The sequence below is a fragment of the Anopheles moucheti genome, chromosome 2 (assembly GCF_943734755.1).
Source record: "Anopheles moucheti chromosome 2, idAnoMoucSN_F20_07, whole genome shotgun sequence".
In the NCBI taxonomy this organism is placed as follows: Eukaryota; Metazoa; Arthropoda; class Insecta; order Diptera; family Culicidae; genus Anopheles; species Anopheles moucheti.
This window is the reverse complement of record NC_069140.1, coordinates 58,885,808-58,906,525: the sequence shown is the minus strand read 5'-3', so window position 1 is coordinate 58,906,525 and position 20,718 is coordinate 58,885,808. Positions and strand designations below refer to the sequence as shown.

The 20,718-nt window shown below is 44.0% G+C and overlaps 4 protein-coding genes across 6 annotated transcripts; 3 read left to right on the top strand and 1 right to left on the bottom strand.

Annotated features, from left to right (window-relative positions):
* Nucleotides 1-47: 47 nt before the first annotated feature.
* On the top strand, nucleotides 48-15,074 carry LOC128299402 (Y+L amino acid transporter 2). 2 transcript variants are annotated; one of them, XM_053035364.1, is made up of 6 exons: nucleotides 48-71; nucleotides 1,384-1,676; nucleotides 2,329-2,524; nucleotides 13,269-13,639; nucleotides 13,744-14,193; nucleotides 14,260-15,074. In XM_053035364.1, the coding sequence occupies exons 2-6, from the start codon at nucleotides 1,492-1,494 to the stop codon at nucleotides 14,588-14,590; spliced, it is 1,533 nt and encodes a 510-aa protein (XP_052891324.1). In that variant the 5' UTR covers nucleotides 48-71; nucleotides 1,384-1,491; the 3' UTR covers nucleotides 14,591-15,074. The 2 variants fall into 2 exon arrangements, with proteins under 2 accessions (XP_052891324.1, XP_052891323.1); XM_053035363.1 differs by lacking the exon at nucleotides 48-71 and adding an exon at nucleotides 132-266.
* LOC128299401 (prolyl 4-hydroxylase subunit alpha-1-like) lies at nucleotides 4,799-6,645 on the bottom strand. The gene is made up of 3 exons (XM_053035362.1): nucleotides 5,272-6,645; nucleotides 5,035-5,200; nucleotides 4,799-4,948 (listed from the first exon to the last, which is right to left on the bottom strand). Exons 1-3 carry the CDS (start codon nucleotides 6,586-6,588, stop codon nucleotides 4,878-4,880), a joined length of 1,554 nt encoding a protein of 517 aa, XP_052891322.1. The 5' UTR covers nucleotides 6,589-6,645; the 3' UTR covers nucleotides 4,799-4,877.
* A 458-nt stretch (nucleotides 15,075-15,532) lies between the features above and the next one.
* On the top strand, nucleotides 15,533-17,673 carry LOC128309546 (signal recognition particle 54 kDa protein). The gene is made up of 3 exons (XM_053045964.1): nucleotides 15,533-16,632; nucleotides 16,701-16,962; nucleotides 17,029-17,673. The coding sequence occupies exons 1-3, from the start codon at nucleotides 15,848-15,850 to the stop codon at nucleotides 17,494-17,496; spliced, it is 1,515 nt and encodes a 504-aa protein (XP_052901924.1). The 5' UTR covers nucleotides 15,533-15,847; the 3' UTR covers nucleotides 17,497-17,673.
* A 348-nt stretch (nucleotides 17,674-18,021) lies between these two features.
* On the top strand, nucleotides 18,022-20,713 carry LOC128310116 (glucosidase 2 subunit beta). Of its 2 annotated transcripts, XR_008288871.1 has the most exons (4): nucleotides 18,022-18,152; nucleotides 18,211-19,695; nucleotides 19,763-20,264; nucleotides 20,327-20,713. XR_008288871.1 is itself a non-coding variant. In XM_053046668.1 (3 exons), the coding sequence occupies exons 2-3, from the start codon at nucleotides 18,254-18,256 to the stop codon at nucleotides 20,010-20,012; spliced, it is 1,692 nt and encodes a 563-aa protein (XP_052902628.1). In that variant the 5' UTR covers nucleotides 18,022-18,152; nucleotides 18,211-18,253; the 3' UTR covers nucleotides 20,013-20,713. The 2 variants fall into 2 exon arrangements, 1 of the variants encoding a protein (XP_052902628.1); XM_053046668.1 differs by having other exon boundaries at nucleotides 19,763-20,713.
* The last annotated feature ends 5 nt before the right edge of the window (nucleotides 20,714-20,718 follow it).

Below are 20,718 nucleotides of genomic sequence, written 5' to 3'. Positions count from 1 at the left end.
TTTTTCGTTGACGTTTCAATTCAAACTTGTTTTGGTTGCTTGTTTGCCTGATGGTACTCGCTGGCTGGTTGGTTAGTACGGCAAAAACAATAATTTTCTTTACATAAACTTAAGTGTATGTGCTCTGGACGCGAAAATGACGAACGCAGAATCCTTCCAACAGCCAATAATTACGGAACAGTAGAACTTTTATAGCTTAAAAGGAAGAAATCGTTCATTTCTGTTCACCAAAGTTCCACATGTGTACATTCTACAGCTTGTGTTTTGTATGTTTCAAAGATAGATCTTGATTTACTGAAGTCAAATATGAAGGTAAAACACGATTACCATCATCTGTGCAAAGAACAAATATGCGGTGATTCGAATAGCACAATGAACGCGTTCTAAAGTAAGATAATTCGTCAAGAACGAGAGTGAATTGATTTGTTTATAATAGTCTACCTCTCGTTATGAGTACAAGCCGGTAGCTTTACTTTGTGACACGCATACCCTACAAGCTTAGTGCGGTGGAGTTGTATTGGTTACATGGAAAAGGTGGGTGTGAGCGAGCATGTGCTGTAGGCCAGCGTAATTCCAACGTGCAAGTAAATACAAAATTTGCGTCATTCTCTGATTCCTAGTACGGCGTGATTCGGCGCGCAACAGCATTACTGCGTGCTGGTGGAAACGAAACAGAACATCAAACAGAGATACCGCGGCAGGTGTAAGTGAAAGCGAGACAAGAATAAAGAAGCGAGAGCGCACGAGAGATAAACGCGAAGTGATTTGAGAGCACGAGAGACGCCAAATGATGGTTTACCAATCAACGCGTGTTTTTCCGCGTGCAAGAATACTTTGGTCGGAAAATCGGATGGTGGAACCACCAACAAAATCTGTATGTAGGGTCGTTCCACGCTGTTACTTTTCCGGATGCTTTCTACCGTCACGAAACGGTCAGCGATAACAACTGGCCAGTGATAAAGTGCTGCTCACCAAAATACGTTCGTTGTGTGTCCTCCCTTCCCGGTGCGATTTATTGCTTCTAGCGGAACTTTACTTGCACCGATACCTGTGTCCATAGTGCGTACCTGTGTCGATGCGAATGAAATCATTTCCGGTGCCATATAGAGATATAGTGAGCAGGAAATTTATTTTGTTTAATGTTACCGGCTACCGGTTCTAGTAGATTGTGATTGCTGTCGTGCTCTAGTACTCAGACAGTCGGGCCAGTATCGATTGCCGAGTTGCACGGAGACATATCCGAATTCTACAGCACATTCCACAAGTGGTGGTTGCGTTTGCTTCAAAAAAACTATATCGAGAAAGATAACTTGCACGTTCCGAACGTGCAGTGTGGACAATTTAACTAATTTATTCATCTCTTTTTTTCCTTCGGTTGTGCAGTGAATAGTTCGAAGCGACCAAGAACAATACTCGGTTAGGTGATTTGTTGTCATGAATAAGTGAAATAAAAACGCATTCGAAACCACTGCAGTAGTACCCGGATATAAAATGACTGCCAAGAACACCGTCCCACAGGCTTCGGAAGCCGTGGCAGCTATCGGCAACAACGAGGGATGTGATAAAGTTGTGCTGAAACGGAAAATCACACTAATCAATGGAGTTGGCATTATCGTGGGTACAATTATCGGCTCTGGTATCTTCATATCGCCTACTGGAGTATTTGTGTTCACCAGGTAATAAATGCTTTACGCGTTGTTTTGTGAACTCTGTTCATATTAATTACATTTCTGCTAAGTCGCTTAAGTAATATCATAGCGTTTAAGTAATGGTAACATTGGTTAAACATTCGCAAATGCCCACGATTTGAAGACAAAAGAAAGGAAGGGTGTTTGCCTCTGAGTAGTTGGTTATATATATATATATATATATGTATATATTCTGGAACGAACAAGAATGCTCCACAAACGGAAATGATTTAACCGGTAGCGGGTGTAACGAAAAGAACATTGCCAAAGCAAAGCTCTCTCGATCGGTAACCATCGCAACGGAACGGTACGAACGAACTTTGCCAGGTCGTGGCCGTTATTCGATGGGTATTATGTTTGGAGTATCTTCCCAAACTAGTATAAGTCCATGGTGTGATTATATGCCCTCTTTATTGTACCTTCCACTTTTATTCTTATTGCTTTCGATTGGCTTCGAGGATGGAACGAAAACCGGTTTCACTCCACATAAATCTACGCCGCAAACGATAAAACTGAATTCCATTTTCATTCCTTTGCTTTGTAATACCAGCATCGTTCTCGTACACGCTCATTCCTTGCTCAACCCTGTATTATAATGGTTCAAGCTTATATCTGTCTGTTTCCTCGCACATCTTTCCAGGTCAGTCGGTTCTTCCCTGGTCATCTGGACGCTGAGCGGAATCCTGTCGACGCTGGGCGCCCTTTGCTATGCTGAGCTCGGTACATGCATCACGCGCTCCGGTGGAGACTACGCGTATCTGCTGGTCGCTTTCGGGCCACTTGTTGGATTTCTACGTCTCTGGATGGCACTGCTCATTATTCGCCCAACTACACAGGTACTCAGAAACCATGACCCCAAGGGTGGGCTCGTGTTTATTTTGTTCTTAGCCCATTGTTGTGGCCCACATTGTAACCATGCACCATGAACCGCATGCTATTTGAAGATGGGACATTTAAATTGTCCTGCACAGGAAGCGCTCGCGAATGTAAGCGAATACATAGTTTAAATCTTAACGCCCAACATCTGCAACAGTTTGTGCACAAACCGCCCAAAAAATGGCGTCGATGTTTTTTCTCCTCGTCGATTAAGATTGGCGATACGAGATAAAACCATTTTTCCAATCCATCATCAACCAACTGTTGCCTTTACTTGCCTGATCCATTCGGGCCGGTACTTCAGCACGGTGGCAGAGATTAATTATTCATCGCCTCCGGATGATAATACACCACCCGTTCCTAACCATCACGAGATGACATCGCAACTCCTGTGTTCCGGTGGTTAATCCACATCTTATCCCCAGGACAGTTTGCCGATGTGCAACAGGAACTTTTCTAACCATTAGCTTGTACAGGGCGTTCCGCACAGCAGAAGCTTTGGTCAATGAAATGGTTTTCCCTTTTTTCGATTGCGATAACAAACCACCACCACGACCACGGGATACGCCGAAACGAGGGACCGCTCATGGAAAATGATCTCGTCGTTGCTTACTGTGTGCATGTGTGTTGTGAGGCATCGAATGGCCATGAACTTCCAATCAAGCGATGCGGCCGCCTATAAGCGAAGAGTCTCCCGCAAGCAAAACTCTGTCGGTTTCTCTAGCATCAATCAATGCTCGAGCAAGTTGGACAAACAAAGTGAAAAGCCACTTCTTGATTGGAAAGTTCTCTCTTCCTTGCCTTCAATTGAATTACGGATTGAATTGATTGAGACTGTTTCTTTTATCGCTTTTTTCAGTCACACTTCTTTCGGGTCCATTTATCTCCCGGTAGATGTAAGACCAGCAAATATTGCCTTTTGGTCTATTATGTTTGCTGATGAGAGCTTGATGTAAAATGATTACAAAATAATGAATGACATAATTTTCATAGCAACACGTGCTAATTCACCGTTCGTTATGTTCGTTCGCATTCTTTTCTTATATTTTACTTGTCTTGGCTTTATTAATTTAACACTGTACGACACTATTCTAACTGTGTTTCGGTAGTATTATAGTGGCGTAGAGTGTAGTGCCGAGTGCTGACAGAAATTAATTAAAGTAACAAAACGTGTAGACAACAATTCGGCTGGAAAGCAATAATGTTATCTACGCTAGCAAGAACACGATCACCGATGGACTACAAATTAATCAATTCAAATAATTATTTTGTTATTACCTCGCGATGTGTGTCCGGCATATTTCGTTCGTCGCCAGTGCCAGTTATTACATTCGGAATTTCATTTTTTCTAGCTTGTGTCGTGAACTTATCGAAAATGAAACAGCGTGAACAGCTCAAGGTCTTTCGAAGCTGGTGCTAGTGAAATCCCATCCATAGCTGATGCGTAATGTTACACAACATTACGAGCTGAAACACAAGTCAGTATGTCACGGATCAGCACGGAAAATATACCGCAAAACCACCATCGTATACATTTTGCTCTAGTGTAACGGGAACAGGATTTGCATCCCCGTTTGGATAACGCCATTGAACAGATAGACTCTTTGGTTGATTTGTGTTCGCACATTGTCCGTTGCTATTTATAATGAAAAATGTCTCTTTCCGTGACGCCAAGGTAAACCCCTCGGTCGAAACACGCCAGATAACGTCAACTGCAAGTCCATGGAAGGTAATTTTAAAACATGAAATACTTTTTTAAAGCAGTACGGGCTGGTCGTTCTTCGTGAATAAAAAAAAATACTTTAAACATAGCACATATCAGTCTGTAGGTCGACCATTAACGTTGGTTACTGTTGGTTAAGGAATACAAAAAATAAACCTGATGACGGGAAGGAAGTAAACGTCGGTCCTTATGTCACAGAAATTGGTATCTTCATCAAGAAGACAGCAAGTTACGTTCTTCACTCTTTCTTATGACGCAGTCTTTGTCAACGCATTTACTGTACCGACAAAGATATGATCGACGTACTTTATCTCAGTTTTCTTTCCCTTACTACGACAACCGTCAATCGGTACGAGTGGAAAAAATAGAACCAAACAATAGGTCACACATATATATATGGGAGTGGGAAGAGTTTTCCCTGCTTTATTGTTGTTATTTCTGTTCAGTTTATCGCACAATCTGATACTACTTGGTAGAAAGGTCTGTTATCGATAGTGATAACAGTGGGACATGCCACATAATTGCTATGACGTCTTGCAATGGATTTTAATGATGTGGACCTTACAATCCACACACCGAATGAAACGCGGTTAGACATTTTGGTCGGTTTGGCAGGGACGTCGGAACTCCTGTTCGTACTCATGAATCCATTTGTTCGCAACTGCAAATATACATATTATGTTGCGATTATTGCTTTCAGTAGCAACGGTGCCTTGGTTATGATAAACTAGCGCAACAACTGCTTACCCCATTTGGATCCAACGAAAACTGGACAGGCACCATGTAGAGTACGTGAATCGACCGTTCCATTCGCGTGTAAATTGAACCAAAATATTGCGGATCCTTTACGTGGAAACACACCGACGCCAAGCTCGGGGAACACAGTCGCACCGCCGATGGCGACGTCACTTAACTGAAATTATTGTGATAAAATGATCATAAATTGCGCTTAACAGGTCTTTAAAAGTACAACATCCGACGCACATAATACATCACGGTCGCTATTCGATTTCCTTTCCCAATCGCTGGATAAGCTTCCTTGCCTTCCTCCGGCACGGCGTAATCGTGATGGGGCAGATAATGTCCACCGACACCATAATTTCCGACCTGCAGCTGTTCGGACGCCGACATGGCTAGATCAGTCATGTCTTCTGTACGCCGGGTGATGGTACGAACCACTGGATGCATCACGTCATCGAGCCAACCATTGTTGCTGGTGCGCGATTTGGACACTTTCTTCTCAGCATCATCACCTACCATCGAGCGGTGTAACAACGGTTTGGCAATATCGAGTAGTGCGGCGATCTCCTTGTCGTATAGCACCTCGTGGTACACAACGATAAAAGGATCGTGGTTGAGCTCTTCCAACTTCAACGGTGCGATGCGCAGAAACGGTGTCCGATTGTGTTCGTAACGGCAGCGTAATTTGGCGATCTCCTTAGTAGACCGTTGATAGTCACCACGACACAAGCTGGGATAGTTCCCATAGTTTGCATCCGGTACTGGCGGCGGCAAACCGTACTCTTTCTTGTAATCGATCCATTTTTCCAGCGGTTCCTTGCTATTCAGCGCACGCTGGTTGTCCGGTTGCAGTTTGAGCACTTTTTTGGTCAGTTCTAGCGCTTCCTCGTACTCTCCCTGCTGGGAAAGTGCGTAGGAAAGGGAGTTCATGATCTCCACCTTACTGATACCAGGGCTCTCCGTTGTCCACAAGCGCAATGCTTCCCGCAGCCAGCTCACCGCGTACCGGTAGTTTGTTGCGGTCGTTAGCTTGTTGCCGATTTCGTAGCATTCCGCCGTTTTGAGCTGGCGGGCAATCTGCCGATCGAGCAGTTTACCGCTTGCCATATCTTTCGTGTCGAGTTGGTACATATCCTGCAATCGGGCCAATCCCTCCACCACTCCCACCGCATCGTCACTGGTGGGCATTTCGGTGTTGTTCTGCAACTTTACCCCGACGTCCAAGTCCATGAACACCCGAATACGTTCCCAGTCGGTGGCAAGCCGGTTAACCAGCAGGAAAGCACTCGTTGGATTGGATGAGTATTCTATTTCATTTTTTAATCCCGCCTTTAGTTCCTTCGCAAACCAATCGCGCTGCCGGTGCAGGAACTCGATTTTTTGCTCGTGTAGTTTAATGTAGCGGTCGAGACCATCCAGGAATGTCTGTTCGAGCTTTAGTAATTGCCGCATCTGCTCGACCGAGGAGAAATATTCTCCATGCACATTTATCCACGTATTGCAAAACACCCACCAACTAATGGATAGAGCAAAGAGTTTCGTCACCGCCGAAACAACCATTTCTGCTCTGGTATCCCGCAATCAACTTCGCGCTGATAGTAACCACACTAGCTGTTAGCCACGTTCAATGCTTCCGCACACTGTAAAAAGTAAGGATGGCAAGCGGCACTAGACCAGCAGCGTCCCAAATACCGTGGAGGCCCTATTTTCAATTACTGCATGTAGCGGTTAGTTGGTAAACCTTTGCCACCTCTGCACAGCTGCTTCAACTCTGCTTATCTTATCTCTATGACCGAGCATATTGGTTATACTTCCAAAAATGATGTCCTTTTATCGAAAGATCATGTACGTACGATTACATTCCTTATCAAGGTTAAAAACAAGTTTAAAAACATGATCGTGCAGCCTTATGCACAACCGGAACAATTCGTACTCCGAGAACGGCTCCCATGCACTTTACATGGTGCATGTTTTTTTTTAATTATATGATAAGTTAAATTAACTTAGCTGTCTTACATGGGCGTGATATTGGATGGTTCGATGATGTAATATGTATACCTTAATGCACCGTATGTTTCGTATGATAAGGGAACACTCAAACAAAGTACCGTATTTTAACGTGTATAACGAGGTCAAAAATGACCAAAGTCTGATTAAGGGGGTTGTTATACAAGGGTAGTAACTTTTCCGTTCTAGCTTTACGGATTAAAGGTCGTTTTGTTGATATAAAAGAATGGATGGATAAACAAGGATGAATCTGTGTTTTAATAATGTTTGGAACAAGAGACCTGGAGCTCTTATGAAAAATCAGCAATGCTAGTACTGGATGCATTGAGGGGTCATCTACCAGTAGAAGTTAAACAAATTGTTGCTCACGCAAAACGTTTTTGGAAGTCATTCCTGGAGGTCTAACCAGTCAACTGCAACCACAACCGCTGAAGGGTATGATAAGAGAAGAATGGAGTAAGTGGATAAAATGGGCTGATTCGAATCTGCCTCGTTCAGGAAGAATAAGAAAAATCCACCATTCCAGCGATCTGACAATTGGTCATAGTCAGGAGTCAGCGAAGCGATTGTCGTCAAATCCTTTCAAAAATGCGAAATCAGTAGCAATCTTGATGGTACTGAGGATCATGCCATTTATGAAGATAGTGATGACGGGGATAATGACAATGAAAATGTGTTTGAAAACACCAGTGAGGACGATATGGGAGAGTATTATGAATTGTAATGTTCAAAATTAAATGTAATAACAACATTCGGCTGTCATTCGGCTTTTCGGCTGTGTTTACATCACGCTCTGATTTTTTACAGTTTTTTGTGTGTAATTTTGCTGTTGATCATATTCTGCTCACGTACATTATTTGAATTGAGCCTTTGTGATCATTTCCGGATTATCCCCAAGTGAACTGCTGTGAGACTTTATTCGCTGTTCGTGCTTGTTTTTTCGTTCCTGTTTGAGCGTTGCGATACTGTCGTTTGCCGCTATGGCCACTTCTTGTCCGTCGTGCCTGGAATCTGTAAATGACGATAATGTGTATAAGTGTGCTGGACTGTGTAATAACACCTACCATCAAGCTTGCCTAGGCGTCTCGGTCGAGGTCCTGTCCGAGATTGTTAAACCTGGTTCGCAGTCATCGTGGTCCTGTGCAAGTTGTTCCAGCCTCCGTTGCTGCAAAGCCACGTTGCTCGAAGAGTTTGCTACTATCTTGACCAACTTTAAAACGGTGTTATTAAACGAATTTGATCGTCGATTGAATGATGCACTTGCCGCCATAAAAACTGATATGTTGACATCGGTCAACAGGGATGCTGTTACGCACACTACCAAGCTGTCTGTGCCGAGAAATGCTCACCTGCTGAATATACAACCATCAGTTAGCAACACTAACACACCTCTAAGCACGCGCAGTAGTGAATCCATCCGCTCATCGACGAATGCTCCGAAGCGCAATGCGCCCAAACGCAGGCTTGTCGAACTATCTCCACCAATAACAGTTCTTCCCGACAATGCCGCACCATTGCTTATAGGCACAGCACCAATCTCAACACCGTCTCGTGCAGTTCGCATGGTTCTCCCACGCGAACCGAAATTTTGGTTGTTTTTGACCCGCATCGAAAAAACGGTCTCTGACGTTGATATAAAAACGCTGGTCACTCACCAATTGGACACCGATGACGTCATAGTATTAAAGGTGCTGCCTAAGGATCGCGATATAAGCACTCTCACCTTTATCTCCTTCAAGGTGGGTTTGTCGTCTACGCTCAAAAGCAAGGCATTGGATCCTTCAATCTGGCCTTCCGGTTTAGTATACCGTGAATTCACCGATCGACGCACAAATGTGCAAAATTTTTGGTATCCTGCAACTCATACTCATCCTTGCGATACACCCGTGGATATGGGTCCACTGCTCCAGACGGATCCAGACACCAGACTGGTGAACCCACAGCACTCAACACAACCCCATGCCGACAATCCAGCACTCACCAAATCACATGTGAAAGTACACACCGATCCCACATCACACTGACGTCATCATCAACACACCCACATTAAGCCAAGCACCTGTATCCACTCCTTTACACGTGTTATACCAAAACGTAAGAGGATTGCGCACTAAACTCGTCGATCTGCGTATGGCTATTGTCGAGTCCGACTATGATGTGATCGTACTAACGGAAACCTGGCTTGATGACTCTATTCCATCCTCGTTCTTCACTGACAACTCGTATATTATCTACCGCTGCGATCGAAATATTGATAATAGTAATTGTTCTCGTGGTGGTGGAGTACTGATCGCTTGCTCCGCTAAGCTTAACACTTCAAATGTTACAAACACCTTCCCATCTCTTGAACTGAGTTGGGTACGCTTGAAGGTCAACCAAGTATCGATGTTCATCGGTGTCATATATGTGCCGCCTTATCGAAGTAACCGTGAATCCATCCTGCATGCCTTGCACGAGAGCGTAAGCGTGATCCTGGATAGGATGAAACCTTCTGATTTGCTGTTGCTGTTTGGCGATTTCAACACTCCTTCTCTCTCCTGGGTCGCGTCCCTAACAGACGCAAACTGCTTTACTCCCAGCATAACATCCGTTAATGATGGGATGCTTACAGACGGCATGACTCTTAACGGATTGTCGCAGATTTCGGGTGTGAAAAATTTTATGAACCGACAACTCGACTTAGTTTTTGCCAATCCTATGGCGAAAACATTATGCTCTGTTACTGAATCCTCGACTCCGTTGCTCAATTTGGACAAATTTCACCCGGCGATCGACGCGACACTGCACGTCCCAGCTAACGAACCGACTTCAAACGGCCGTAGTCATCGGACTCCGACTAGAAATGAAGGCAGACGTTACAATTTTCGAAGACTTGACTACATTGGACTACAACGAATTCTAGAGAACTCGGACCTTAACTTCATCGAAGCTGCTTCTTCAATCGACATCGCTGTATCTCAACTGAACAATGTAATCCTTTCATCCTTTTCCTCGACATCGCTGTCCTCCCCTACCTCCCCCTCGCATTCCGGTTTGGTCCAACAGAACTCTTAAAGCTCTTAAAGCTGATAAGAAGCGTGCACTCCGTACCTTAAGACGGGTCCGTTCCTTGCATGCAGTACGAGTATACAGGTACGCCTCCACTGCATACCGTATCTATAACAGGGCATGCTATAGGTCATACCTATTGCGCCTTCAATCCAGGCTTACAACTGAACCTCGATCGTTCTGGCGTTTTGCAAATGCCCGACGTAAATCCAATAGTATTCCTTCCTCAATTTCCCTTGGCGATGATGTGGCTGATACGCCATCCGGTTGCTGTGAATTGTTTGCGAAACATTTTTCGAGTGTGTTCGTTGACCCATGCAGCAGTACAGTGTCTCTCTCTGAAGGTTTGGACTACACACCAAGCAACGTGTTTAATTGTAATACTATAGAATTTAGCGAAAATGATGTTGCCATAGCTCTAAAAAAATTAAAACTATCTTTCTCACCTGGACCGGATGGCATACCATCTTGTGTCTTAAAGCAGTGTAGTGATATTTTTGTCCCAATCTTGTTTCGTCTTTTCTCACGATCTTTCAAAGAGGGCAGTTTTCCAACTCTCTGGAAAACTTCCTGGATCTATCCTATATTTAAAAAGGGAGATCGTTCAGTAGCATCCAACTTCGTGGTGTCGCCATACTCTGTTCTATGTCAAAAGTGTGTGAATCCGTTGTTCAATCCTTTGTCCTTCCTGTAGTATCCAAGTACATTTCCCCGAATCAGCATGGTTTTATGCCCAAACGTTCCACTTCGACAAATCTCATGTGTTTTGCGTCTTTTGTCATGTCCAATATCGTTGGTAAACGTCAAGTGGATACGATTTATACTGATTTTAAAGCTGCTTTCGATAGCTTGCCTCATGTTTTATTCTTGTTAAAATTAGAGAAACTCGGGTTTGGTAGTCCTTTTTTGTCCTGGATTTGGTCTTTTCTCTCGAATCGGTCATATTCAGTCAGATTAGAGAACTGCCTTTCCTCATCATTTGTGGGCTTGTCTGGTGTTCCGCAGAGAAGTGCACTTAGTCCCATCCTTTTTGTTCCTTATATTAATGACTGCATCAATGTTTTACCGACTGATGGACACCTTCTTTTCGCTGACGACATAAGAATATTTGTTCCTGTATCCTCGTCCGCTGACTGTCAATCTCTCCAACGTTCTCTGGATGATTTTTCTGTTTGGTGTATAAAAAATGGGTTGGTCTGTCCCCCGAAATGTTGTGTAGTGTCGTTCGGTAGGTCCTTTATGGGTCGACTGACATGGGATTACTCCTTATGTGGTACCCAGATAAGCAGAGAATCTATCGTGAAAGATCTTGGGGTTTGACTCGATGATTGTCTCTCGTTCAACGCTCATATTGACCATGTTGTCAATAAAGCGAATCGAGCGTTAGGCCTCATCACTCGTCTGGCCTCGGAAATACGAGATCCTTTATGTTTAAAGGCACTGTACTGTTGTTGGGTTCGTTCCACTTTGGACTATGCTAGTGTAATTTGGACACCAGCCGGAGTGACCGGTATGCAGAGATTAGAGAGGGTACAGAGGAAGTTTACGCGACTCGCGGTCCGTTGATTTCTTCGGGGATATTCTGTCCCTATGCCCTCATATTCTCTCCGCTGCCGAATGTTGGGTTTAACTGATATTGAATCCCGCCATTCGCAAGCGCAGTCCTACTTCATCGCCTGTTTACTTTCCTCGGAATTCGATGTCCCCTCTCTTCTTTCTTCATTACCTCTTTATGTTCCTTCTCGTCGACTCCGTGACAGACCTCCTATCTTTATCCCTTCCCGCTATTCGGTTTTCGGTCAGAACGATCCCTGGCTAAGATCATGCTCCAAATTCAACAACGTGCACCAACTGTTCGATTTCAACCTTCCCATTCCCTCTTCCGCACTCGGTTACGAGATACCAATGATCAATTCTCCTAATTATCCCAACCTACCCCCTCCCCTGGTATTTCGTCCCATTTCCTGTTTCCCCCTTCCCTAGTTTTAAGAATACATTGTGCAACCTCAGAGGCAGACAATTTAAGAATAAATAAATAAATAGATAAATAATAAAACTGTTCTAATTGTTTCCAATAAATAAATTCTTTTTTTCCAAAAATCTTGGATAATTCATCTAGGGGGTCGTTATACACAGGACGTCGTTATATACGCTAAACTACGGTACTTATTGGCACAAATTGAAAATAGAATATTATTACTTTGCAGTTTTTCAGCAGCTTTTAATATTGTTTTTAAACTTATATACTGATAGCCGGCAGTGAGTTGAATTCTACCCCAAGCTGTGATTCTACCCTAATTTCGAGATCGGCCTAGCGGCTTGTTGATACCAAAACTATTCTAGCTAATTTCGCAGCATGAAAGCATTGCCATATGCAGGGAATATAAAGCAAAAACTAGAGGCTCTTGGGGCTGTATTAGTCCCACAAAAGTTGAAGAGCTAGTAATGCGGGGGTCACGGGTTCAGTCGAGACTTCATTTTTAAATCGATCAAGGAGGTCGTCTATTGTTGCCTTTAATATTACATCCACACATTCCAAAGCATTTCTAGTTACAATCATGTAATTTGAGCACTAACGCATGTGGATTTGTGACGTTGAAATCAAATGTTAGAATCATGCGAATCAGTTGCATACGCTATAAGAAAAACACTGATAAGCATGATCGTCGGTGGCATTAGTGTTTACTATCGCTGAAGAAATGAGTTGTTTTGTTTCATGGAATGATTGTCGTCGAATGTAGTTAATATATTCCACAACAGTAGTTACATTGTTCATATGAAAATCATCGGAATTCCTTCCATAAGAACCAAAGCATTTGAATATGCAAAAGGTAGATACGAGGTGACACGATTACGCATGCAATCAGCAACAGGTTTTGCAACCGCTGTTTTGCCACTGTTGACGCTTTACATTTACGCTATTTCGAGCTTGGACCATTTCTTTGATGAATGGTAAGATTTATTTGAACATAATTGACTTTTCAGCAAAAAATTTAGAGATACCATCGTGACTATCGTGTCTATTGAATGTTATTAACATATCTGTAACACAATCTTAGGAACATAACGGGGCGAATCACAGAGCTATTATTATTAATGCAAAAAAAAGTTCTTAAAGACGGAAAAGACATATTCGTATCTTATACTCATCGCCTTTCTTTTTTCATCGTGAATTTTCGTTTCAGGCAATCGTCGCATTAACCTTTGCACAGTACGCGGTGAGACCGTTTTTCGAAGATTGTGAAGCACCAGAGAATGCGGTGCGCCTTTTGGCGGCTGTATGTCTCTGCTTCCTGACGGCCATCAACTGCATTTCAACCAAATGGGCAATGAAGATACAGGATGTGTTTACCATTGCAAAATTAACTGCCCTCGTGTCCATCATTCTGGCCGGCATGTACTTCATGGCAACGGAGTCGCTCGATAATTTCCACAATCCCTGGGAAGGGGATTATGCACTATCCAGCCTTGCTTACGCTTTCTACTCCGGGCTGTTCGCCTTTGGTGGATGGAATTATCTGAACTTTGTTACGGAAGAGCTAGAAAATCCGTACAAGTAAGTAAAGAAAGGCTTAAACTATGCGATGTCGGGGAATATTCACTATATTGCGTTTGTTTTGTTTTTTTTTTCCGATTGCTCTTTTCCTTTGCCCTTATCAGAAACCTACCGCGGGCTATATGGATCGCAATGCCCATGGTGACTGGTATTTACGTTTTCGTCAACATGGCATACTTTGCGGTGGTATCGCGGCAAGAAATGCTGGCATCGATTGCCGTGGCCGTTTCGTTCGGTAATCGGATGTTTGGTTCTGTCGCCTGGCTGATACCGATCTTCGTCGCCCTCAGCACCTTCGGTGGAGTTAACGGTATTTTGTTCACATCGGCCCGCTTGTTCTCTACTGGCGCCCAGGAAGGACATTTGCCAGCATGGTTCTCGCTTGTTCACATTGACCGACAAACACCAATTCCGGCACTGATATTCACCTGCATCACTTCGATCATCATGCTGCTTTCGGCCAACGTATTCGTACTCATCAACTATTTCAGTCAAATCCTTTGGCTTTCCGTTGCGGCCAGTATTGCCGGTTTGTTGTGGTTGAGGGTTTCAAAGTACGCCATACAGTGCATCGACTTGTACACGAACATATCAATTAACTTGCTGGTTTATTCTTTCAGGCCAAACATGCCACGACCGATTAAAGTAAATTTGGCTCTTCCAATAATCTTCCTCGTCTGCTGTTTAGGGTTGGTGCTGTTACCATCGTTCACCGAACCATTCAATCTGCTCGTTGGACTGGCAATCACCTTATCCGGAGTTCCTGTCTACTACGTGTGCATCGTGTGGCGCAGCAACAAACAAACGAAAAACTTGATCATGCATTGGATCGAACGTGGCTGCCAAATACTGTTTAATGCAGCCTTTGTCGACTGTCATCATGATCGGAAACGGGAACGAGAATTTTCCGAAATGCAAACGAGCATCGAGGACAAAAGCGTTAGTCACTAGGCAACTAGCGACTGAAGGGTTCCGTATCAATACGCTTACATGATTTCTTGCTACAAAAAGGATTTAACACAGGACGTTTCTAAGACTGCTTCCAGCGGTAGTGCCAACGAAACCGATGAAGAAGTGATGTTTTTTCGCAATTTTACTTAAGAAAAATGGTACTCGAAAGTACCGATTCTTGTGTCCACAACTTGAAATGTTCTTTTTGCTACTAAAATTTTTAAATGCGAATCTCTCCGATTGATTTCAGTGCTTTAAAAAGAAACGAAGATAGAACAGCAAACCATCAAGAACAAGCAAAAATCTTCAGATTTTTTTAAAGGTAGGGCACAAAAATGTACAGACGGAAGAACTTTTAATCTTAAAAGATTAACCGACAAAACTCGTGAACAAAACAATACACCGTGTATCTGCGACGAAGTAGTTTCTGCTGAAGGTTTACTCTACGATCTTTGCTTATATCAATGTACTTAAAGGAGTTAAGACAAATATGAAATAAATGAGCATTGTTGTTTGAATTCATTGTTTTCTGTGCCGCATTCAATACGACTTGACGACGGGAGCCGGGGCGTCTAATTCGCTGTACGATAATGAGTTCACCGCCCTTTTCATCGCAGAATCCATGCCTCGGAGGTTTACGTGTTCTATGTGCCGCCCTCAAGAAATAGACCAAAATAGATTCATAACTACTCGTCAAAACAGATTTCACACATATCTCCCATTCAGCTCCCAGATGTCACTACCTTTATAGGAAATCATTCCAAATAGCGTTTTTAGTTCATAACAAACGTTGGATTCAAATTTCACCATGACCCGTACTTGTCAGCCTGAAATATAAATATGCTCGTTTGACAATCTCGATGGAATAACCTCCTCCACCACGTTGACAGTGCTTTGACAGCTACCAGAAATGTTGTCCTGCTGGCACAACGCGAGCTCTTCCAAACAAATATTTTTCTACTAGCCATTTGCGTATCATCGCAATCCCAAAATTAGTGCAAATTTACAACCTTTCACAACGTTTTGTAGTGGCTTTAATGCACTTCCGGATACTCCCACGATCATGAACTAGTTGCAACACACCAGCAATTCACAGTATTTCGTGTTGGCACAGAAAAAACAGTGTAAGACTCGCGTGAGTTGGCCCCTCGAGTCATTGATAGACAATAGTCAACCCTTACGATCGGAGGTATTTCCGAAGCGATACAAAATTGGTGGTTTCTTTGGTAGCGCTTATTACAGCTATAAATCGTCAAGATGGTTTTAGCCGATTTAGGTCGTAAGATTACGAATGCGTTGCATTCGCTCAGCAAAGCGACGATCATAAATGAGGAGGTATTAGATTCGATGCTGAAAGAAATCTGCACGGCACTACTCGAGGCGGACGTCAACATTCGGCTGGTCAAGAAGCTGCGGGAAAATGTACGATCTGTGATCGATTTCGACGAAATGGCCGGGGGCTTGAATAAGCGACGTATGATTCAGTCGGCCGTGTTCAAGGAGCTTGTCAAGCTTGTTGATCCCGGAGTGAAACCGTACCAACCGATCAAGGGACGTCCGAATGTGATCATGTTCGTAGGCTTGCAGGGATCCGGCAAAACGACAACGTGTACAAAACTGGCGTACCATTATCAGAAGAAGAACTGGAAATCGTGTCTGGTTTGTGCGGATACGTTTCGCGCTGGTGCATATGACCAAATAAAGCAAAACGCCACCAAGGCGCGTATTCCGTTCTACGGTAGCTACACGGAAGTAGACCCGGTCACAATCGCACAGGACGGCGTGGAAATGTTTAAAAAGGAAGGTTTCGAGTTCATCATCGTGGATACGAGCGGTCGGCACAAGCAGGAGGAATCGCTTTTCGAGGAAATGTTGGCTGTAGCCAACGCGGTCAACCCGGATAACATTATTTTCGTCATGGATGCAACTATTGGACAGGCTTGTGAGGCCCAGGCTAAAGCGTTCAAAGAGAAGGTGGATATTGGTTCGGTCATTATTACGAAGCTAGACGGACACGCAAAGGGAGGTGGAGCATTATCGGCGTAAGTATTGATTTGTACAGTTTGTGCATCTAACGGAAGCGATTACATTGCCCTTATCCGCTTCGCAGAGTGGCAGCGACGAACTCTCCCATAATCTTCATCGGTACTGGCGAGCACATAGACGATCTGGAACCGTTTAAGACGAAACCGTTCATCAGCAAACTGCTTGGCATGGGCGATATTGAAGGCTTGATTGACAAAGTTAACGAACTCAAGCTAGACGACAACGAGGAGCTTATCGATAAGATCAAACATGGTCAATTTACTATTCGGGACATGTACGAGCAGTTCCAGAACATTATGAAGATGGGCCCGTTCTCGCAAATCATGGTATGTTGTTCGTTAGCGTAGAACATTGATTACGTAGAATGAACTTTAATGTTAACCACTTTGCAGGGAATGATACCCGGGTTTTCGCAAGATTTTATGACCAAGGGTGGTGAGCAGGAATCGATGGCGAGAATCAAGCGTCTCATGACGATGATGGACTCAATGTCGGACGGCGAGCTCGACAACAAGGACGGTGCGAAGCTGTTCAGCAAACAGCCGACACGTGTTACACGGGTAGCGCAAGGATCGGGTGTAATGGAGCGCGAAGTACGCGATCTGATATCACAGTACACGAAATTTGCGGCAGTCATCAAAAAGATGGGTGGTATTAAGGGACTATTCAAGAGTGGCGATATGACGAAAAACGTGAACCCAACACAAATGGCCAAACTAAATCAACAGATGGCAAAGATGATCGATCCCCGCATGTTCCAGCAGATGGGTGGTATGAATGGTTTACAAAACATGATGCGACAGTTACAGCAAGGTGCGGGCGGTCTGGGCAATCTAATGAGTGGGTTCGGTGGTAAGTAGATAGTAGACCATTCGAGTAAAGCACTCATCAGATGTCTGCCGTACCTTTTGCGTTCTTTAAGCCGTTGTATGGCAATGTGAACGTGAAAGGTGTACATTCTACTTCTCTGTGCAAACACAGCAGGCCACATTGACAGGATTGCTACGAATAAATGGTATGATTTTGTTATCCTATGTTGAAAACCTTCTGTCTTGCATTATTACTGTGAGTTTATGAATTAAATTGCATGTTTCCGTACTACACTGTAGTGTTGAATATCGGGCAATTCGAGCATACTGTTCGTACGTAGTGTTAAAAACTCGACATATTAACGACTAACGAAGTACAATCCCTTATCTAGATTTAAACTTATAATGGTTAACTCGATCTCGGAATGGTTCCAGGGAAAGTATTTCCTACATAATATATAATCCTAGTGGTATCCAGTAAAGAATTAGATTTACGTGTCCCTACTCTTCGATTTTCAATAAAACGCCAAGCAAACGCTTCGTTCCAGCCGTAAGTTGGTCTCAGAGCCACTGTAATCGACGAAGAGCCAGCGCTGTCAAAGTGACAGAAAAGGGACGATACGGCTATTTCCAACTAGTTCAGGAAGAAAAGTTCAGGGTGAAATATTTGATACAACGAGCCGGATTTTCCTTTCCACTTGGGACAAGTAAGCAAACAAACGTTCGAATAATTCTATACGGTATTGAATGAGTTTTTATTTCTAGGTGGTACACTGACTTAGAACGTAACGAACGCTTAGGAATAAAAATGTCCCCCAAACTGTGTAGCGGTACCTGGTTGCTGCTGTTGGCAACGATTTGTAATTTCTGCATACTGGTACTCACCGAACTGCCCCGTCCTCGAGGTGTTTCTATACCGCAGGCTAGCTTATATGAGGATCGTGCTGGAAGTGGTCAGTTCGTTTGTCTTGATGGAAAAAAGGTGATACACCGAGAACGCATCAACGATGATTATTGCGATTGTGACGACGGTAGCGATGAACCGGGGACGGCCGCATGCCCAGGCGGGTCTTTTCATTGCACTAATGCCGGCTACAAACCACTGAGTATCCCAAGCTCGAGGGTAAACGATGGTATCTGTGATTGCTGCGATGCATCCGATGAGTATGCTTCACAGGCCAACTGTGTTAACACGTGCAGCGAGCTCGGGAAAGAGGATCGAATGCGTGAGAAACAGCGTAGCGAGATGCTGAAGACGGGTAACCAGCTTCGGCTTGAGATGAGCCAACGAGGGAAAGCTTTGAAGGATGAACAGCGTACCCGGCTTGCTGATCTCGACAAAAACCGTGCCGAGGCTGAAGCACTGAAGCAGGAAAAGGCAACACTTAAAGGTGAAGCGGAAGAGTTGGAAAATGCGGCTCTCAAGATGTATCGTGACCGCGAGGAAGAAGCTAAAAAACTGAAAGAAGAAACGGAAGCAGTGAACAATCGAGATGAAGCCGAAGAAACGTTCCGAAAGTACGATTCTAACCAGAATCAAATGCTCGAGCTTGTCGAACTGCAAACGCGAATCGTATTCGATCGCAATCGGGACGGTGCGGTAACGGAAGATGAGGCACGCTTCTTCCTAGATGAACGGGATCAGGTGGATTTTGAAACTTTCGTAACGCTATGCTGGCCGCGCATCAAACCGTTTCTTATGATGGATTCCGGACTATTTAAACCACCGAGCGAAGAGCATGGCGAGGAGGAGGTGCTTGAAGAAACTGAAGAAGCGGAGCTACAGAACTCCGAAGCATACGATCTGGAGGGAAGCGAACCCAGCGACCCAACGGTGAAAGATAACTCGTACGGGGATGAGGAATATCAACCACACAACGCGGATGAGGAGGACGATGAAACGCTCGATGAGCACGAAGAAGATGAAGGGGAGGATGTGGGTGAGGGAGAGATTGAAGCGGCACGGGGTGCTGAAAAACCACCCATCGAGTATGATCCCGTCACGCAGGATTTGATCAACAAGGCAAATGAAGCACGTAATCAGTACACGGAAGCTGATCGTCACGTGCGTGAAATGGAACAGGAAATTCGCAGCATAAAAGAACTGTTGGACAAAGATTACGGTAAGGAGGAAGAATTTGCCGCCCTGAATGGGGAGTGTTTCAACTTTGAGGATAGGGAATACGTGTACAAACTGTGTCCGTTTGACAAGGCAAGCCAACAGCCACGTAATGGTGGGGCTGAGACGAGGTAATTTGAATTTCTTGATATCTCAAAATCGTGCTATTTTAATTGAATTATGTGCTCTTCCTTCTAGATTGGGAACCTGGGACCGATGGAACGGACCGGGAGATTACAGCGCAATGATTTACTCGAACGGAGCACCTTGCTGGAACGGTCCTCAACGATCCACCTTGGTTCATCTAGAGTGTGGACTCGATACCAGAGTTCTATCCGTCGCGGAGCCGAACAGGTGCGAATACGAGTATCGTATGCAAACGCCAGCCGCTTGTTTCTATCTAGACGATCAATCGAACGGTCCCAAAGAAACGCACGATGAGCTGTAGTTTTAAAGCGCCGGAAAGCGATCTGAGGCATCTACAATACGGACGGAAGAGCTTCGAAGGCAATGAGGTTCGTTGCTTATCATTCGTCAATTTATGGATGTGCTGGATGATGTTTCCGTAGCATTGCCGACGATCGTCCTAATCGAATCAACATTCCCTCGCTCGTGTGTGGCGAGAGAAAATTATCAATATTTTTGTTAGGAACGGAGTTAGATGCGAAAATGACTGACAACACGTGTACTTCGCGTGACGGTAACATTGATTCTTCACATAGCGGTACATTCGATGGTCATTTCTTTTTTTTTTCATCGTAGAACATCGTTTCCTAGAAGGAAGAAGATGATTCACCTTTAGGAGAATAGTAGTTTATGGTACGATCGTCAAATTGCAGCCATTCCAATGCTCAGGTCAACGAATGATAAATGGATGAGACATAGACAGAAAGAAAGAGAGAAAAGTGAGACATGTACCATTCAGCTAATGGGAACCGAAAGAATTCTATACCATTGGTGTTTCTTGTGATTGTCGTTCGGTTCGGAGCCACCATGTGTGAGTTAAATTTCATTTATTGGTATACAAAATGATCAAAAATATCTTCATTGTAAAAGACACCGTTCGGGAAGGGTGTGCGAAGGGAAGTAAGAAAACACGTGTGTTTTATGAAACGAATAGATGAATAATAAAAAACAAAATTATCTACATTAAA

Excerpts from the sequence above, each read along its gene's own strand:
- LOC128299401 (XM_053035362.1), bottom strand. The coding sequence starts at position 6,588 with ATGGTTGTTTCGGCGGTGACGAAACTCTTTGCTCTATCCATTAGTTGG. Across the intron at positions 5,201-5,271 it reads TAGCGACCGTGATGTATTAT|TTAAGTGACGTCGCCATCGG; the intron begins GTGCGTCGGATG and ends CAATAATTTCAG. Across the intron at positions 4,949-5,034 it reads TTTCGTTGGATCCAAATGGG|TTGCGAACAAATGGATTCAT; the intron begins GTAAGCAGTTGT and ends GTATATTTGCAG.
- LOC128310116 (XM_053046668.1), top strand. The coding sequence starts at position 18,254 with ATGTCCCCCAAACTGTGTAGCGGTACCTGGTTGCTGCTGTTGGCAACG. Across the intron at positions 19,696-19,762 it reads AATGGTGGGGCTGAGACGAG|ATTGGGAACCTGGGACCGAT; the intron begins GTAATTTGAATT and ends TCTTCCTTCTAG.
- LOC128299402 (XM_053035364.1), top strand. The coding sequence starts at position 1,492 with ATGACTGCCAAGAACACCGTCCCACAGGCTTCGGAAGCCGTGGCAGCT. Across the intron at positions 2,525-13,268 it reads TTATTCGCCCAACTACACAG|GCAATCGTCGCATTAACCTT; the intron begins GTACTCAGAAAC and ends TTTTCGTTTCAG. Across the intron at positions 14,194-14,259 it reads TTGTGGTTGAGGGTTTCAAA|GCCAAACATGCCACGACCGA; the intron begins GTACGCCATACA and ends TTATTCTTTCAG.
- LOC128309546 (XM_053045964.1), top strand. The coding sequence starts at position 15,848 with ATGGTTTTAGCCGATTTAGGTCGTAAGATTACGAATGCGTTGCATTCG. Across the intron at positions 16,633-16,700 it reads GGAGGTGGAGCATTATCGGC|AGTGGCAGCGACGAACTCTC; the intron begins GTAAGTATTGAT and ends TCCGCTTCGCAG. Across the intron at positions 16,963-17,028 it reads GCCCGTTCTCGCAAATCATG|GGAATGATACCCGGGTTTTC; the intron begins GTATGTTGTTCG and ends ACCACTTTGCAG.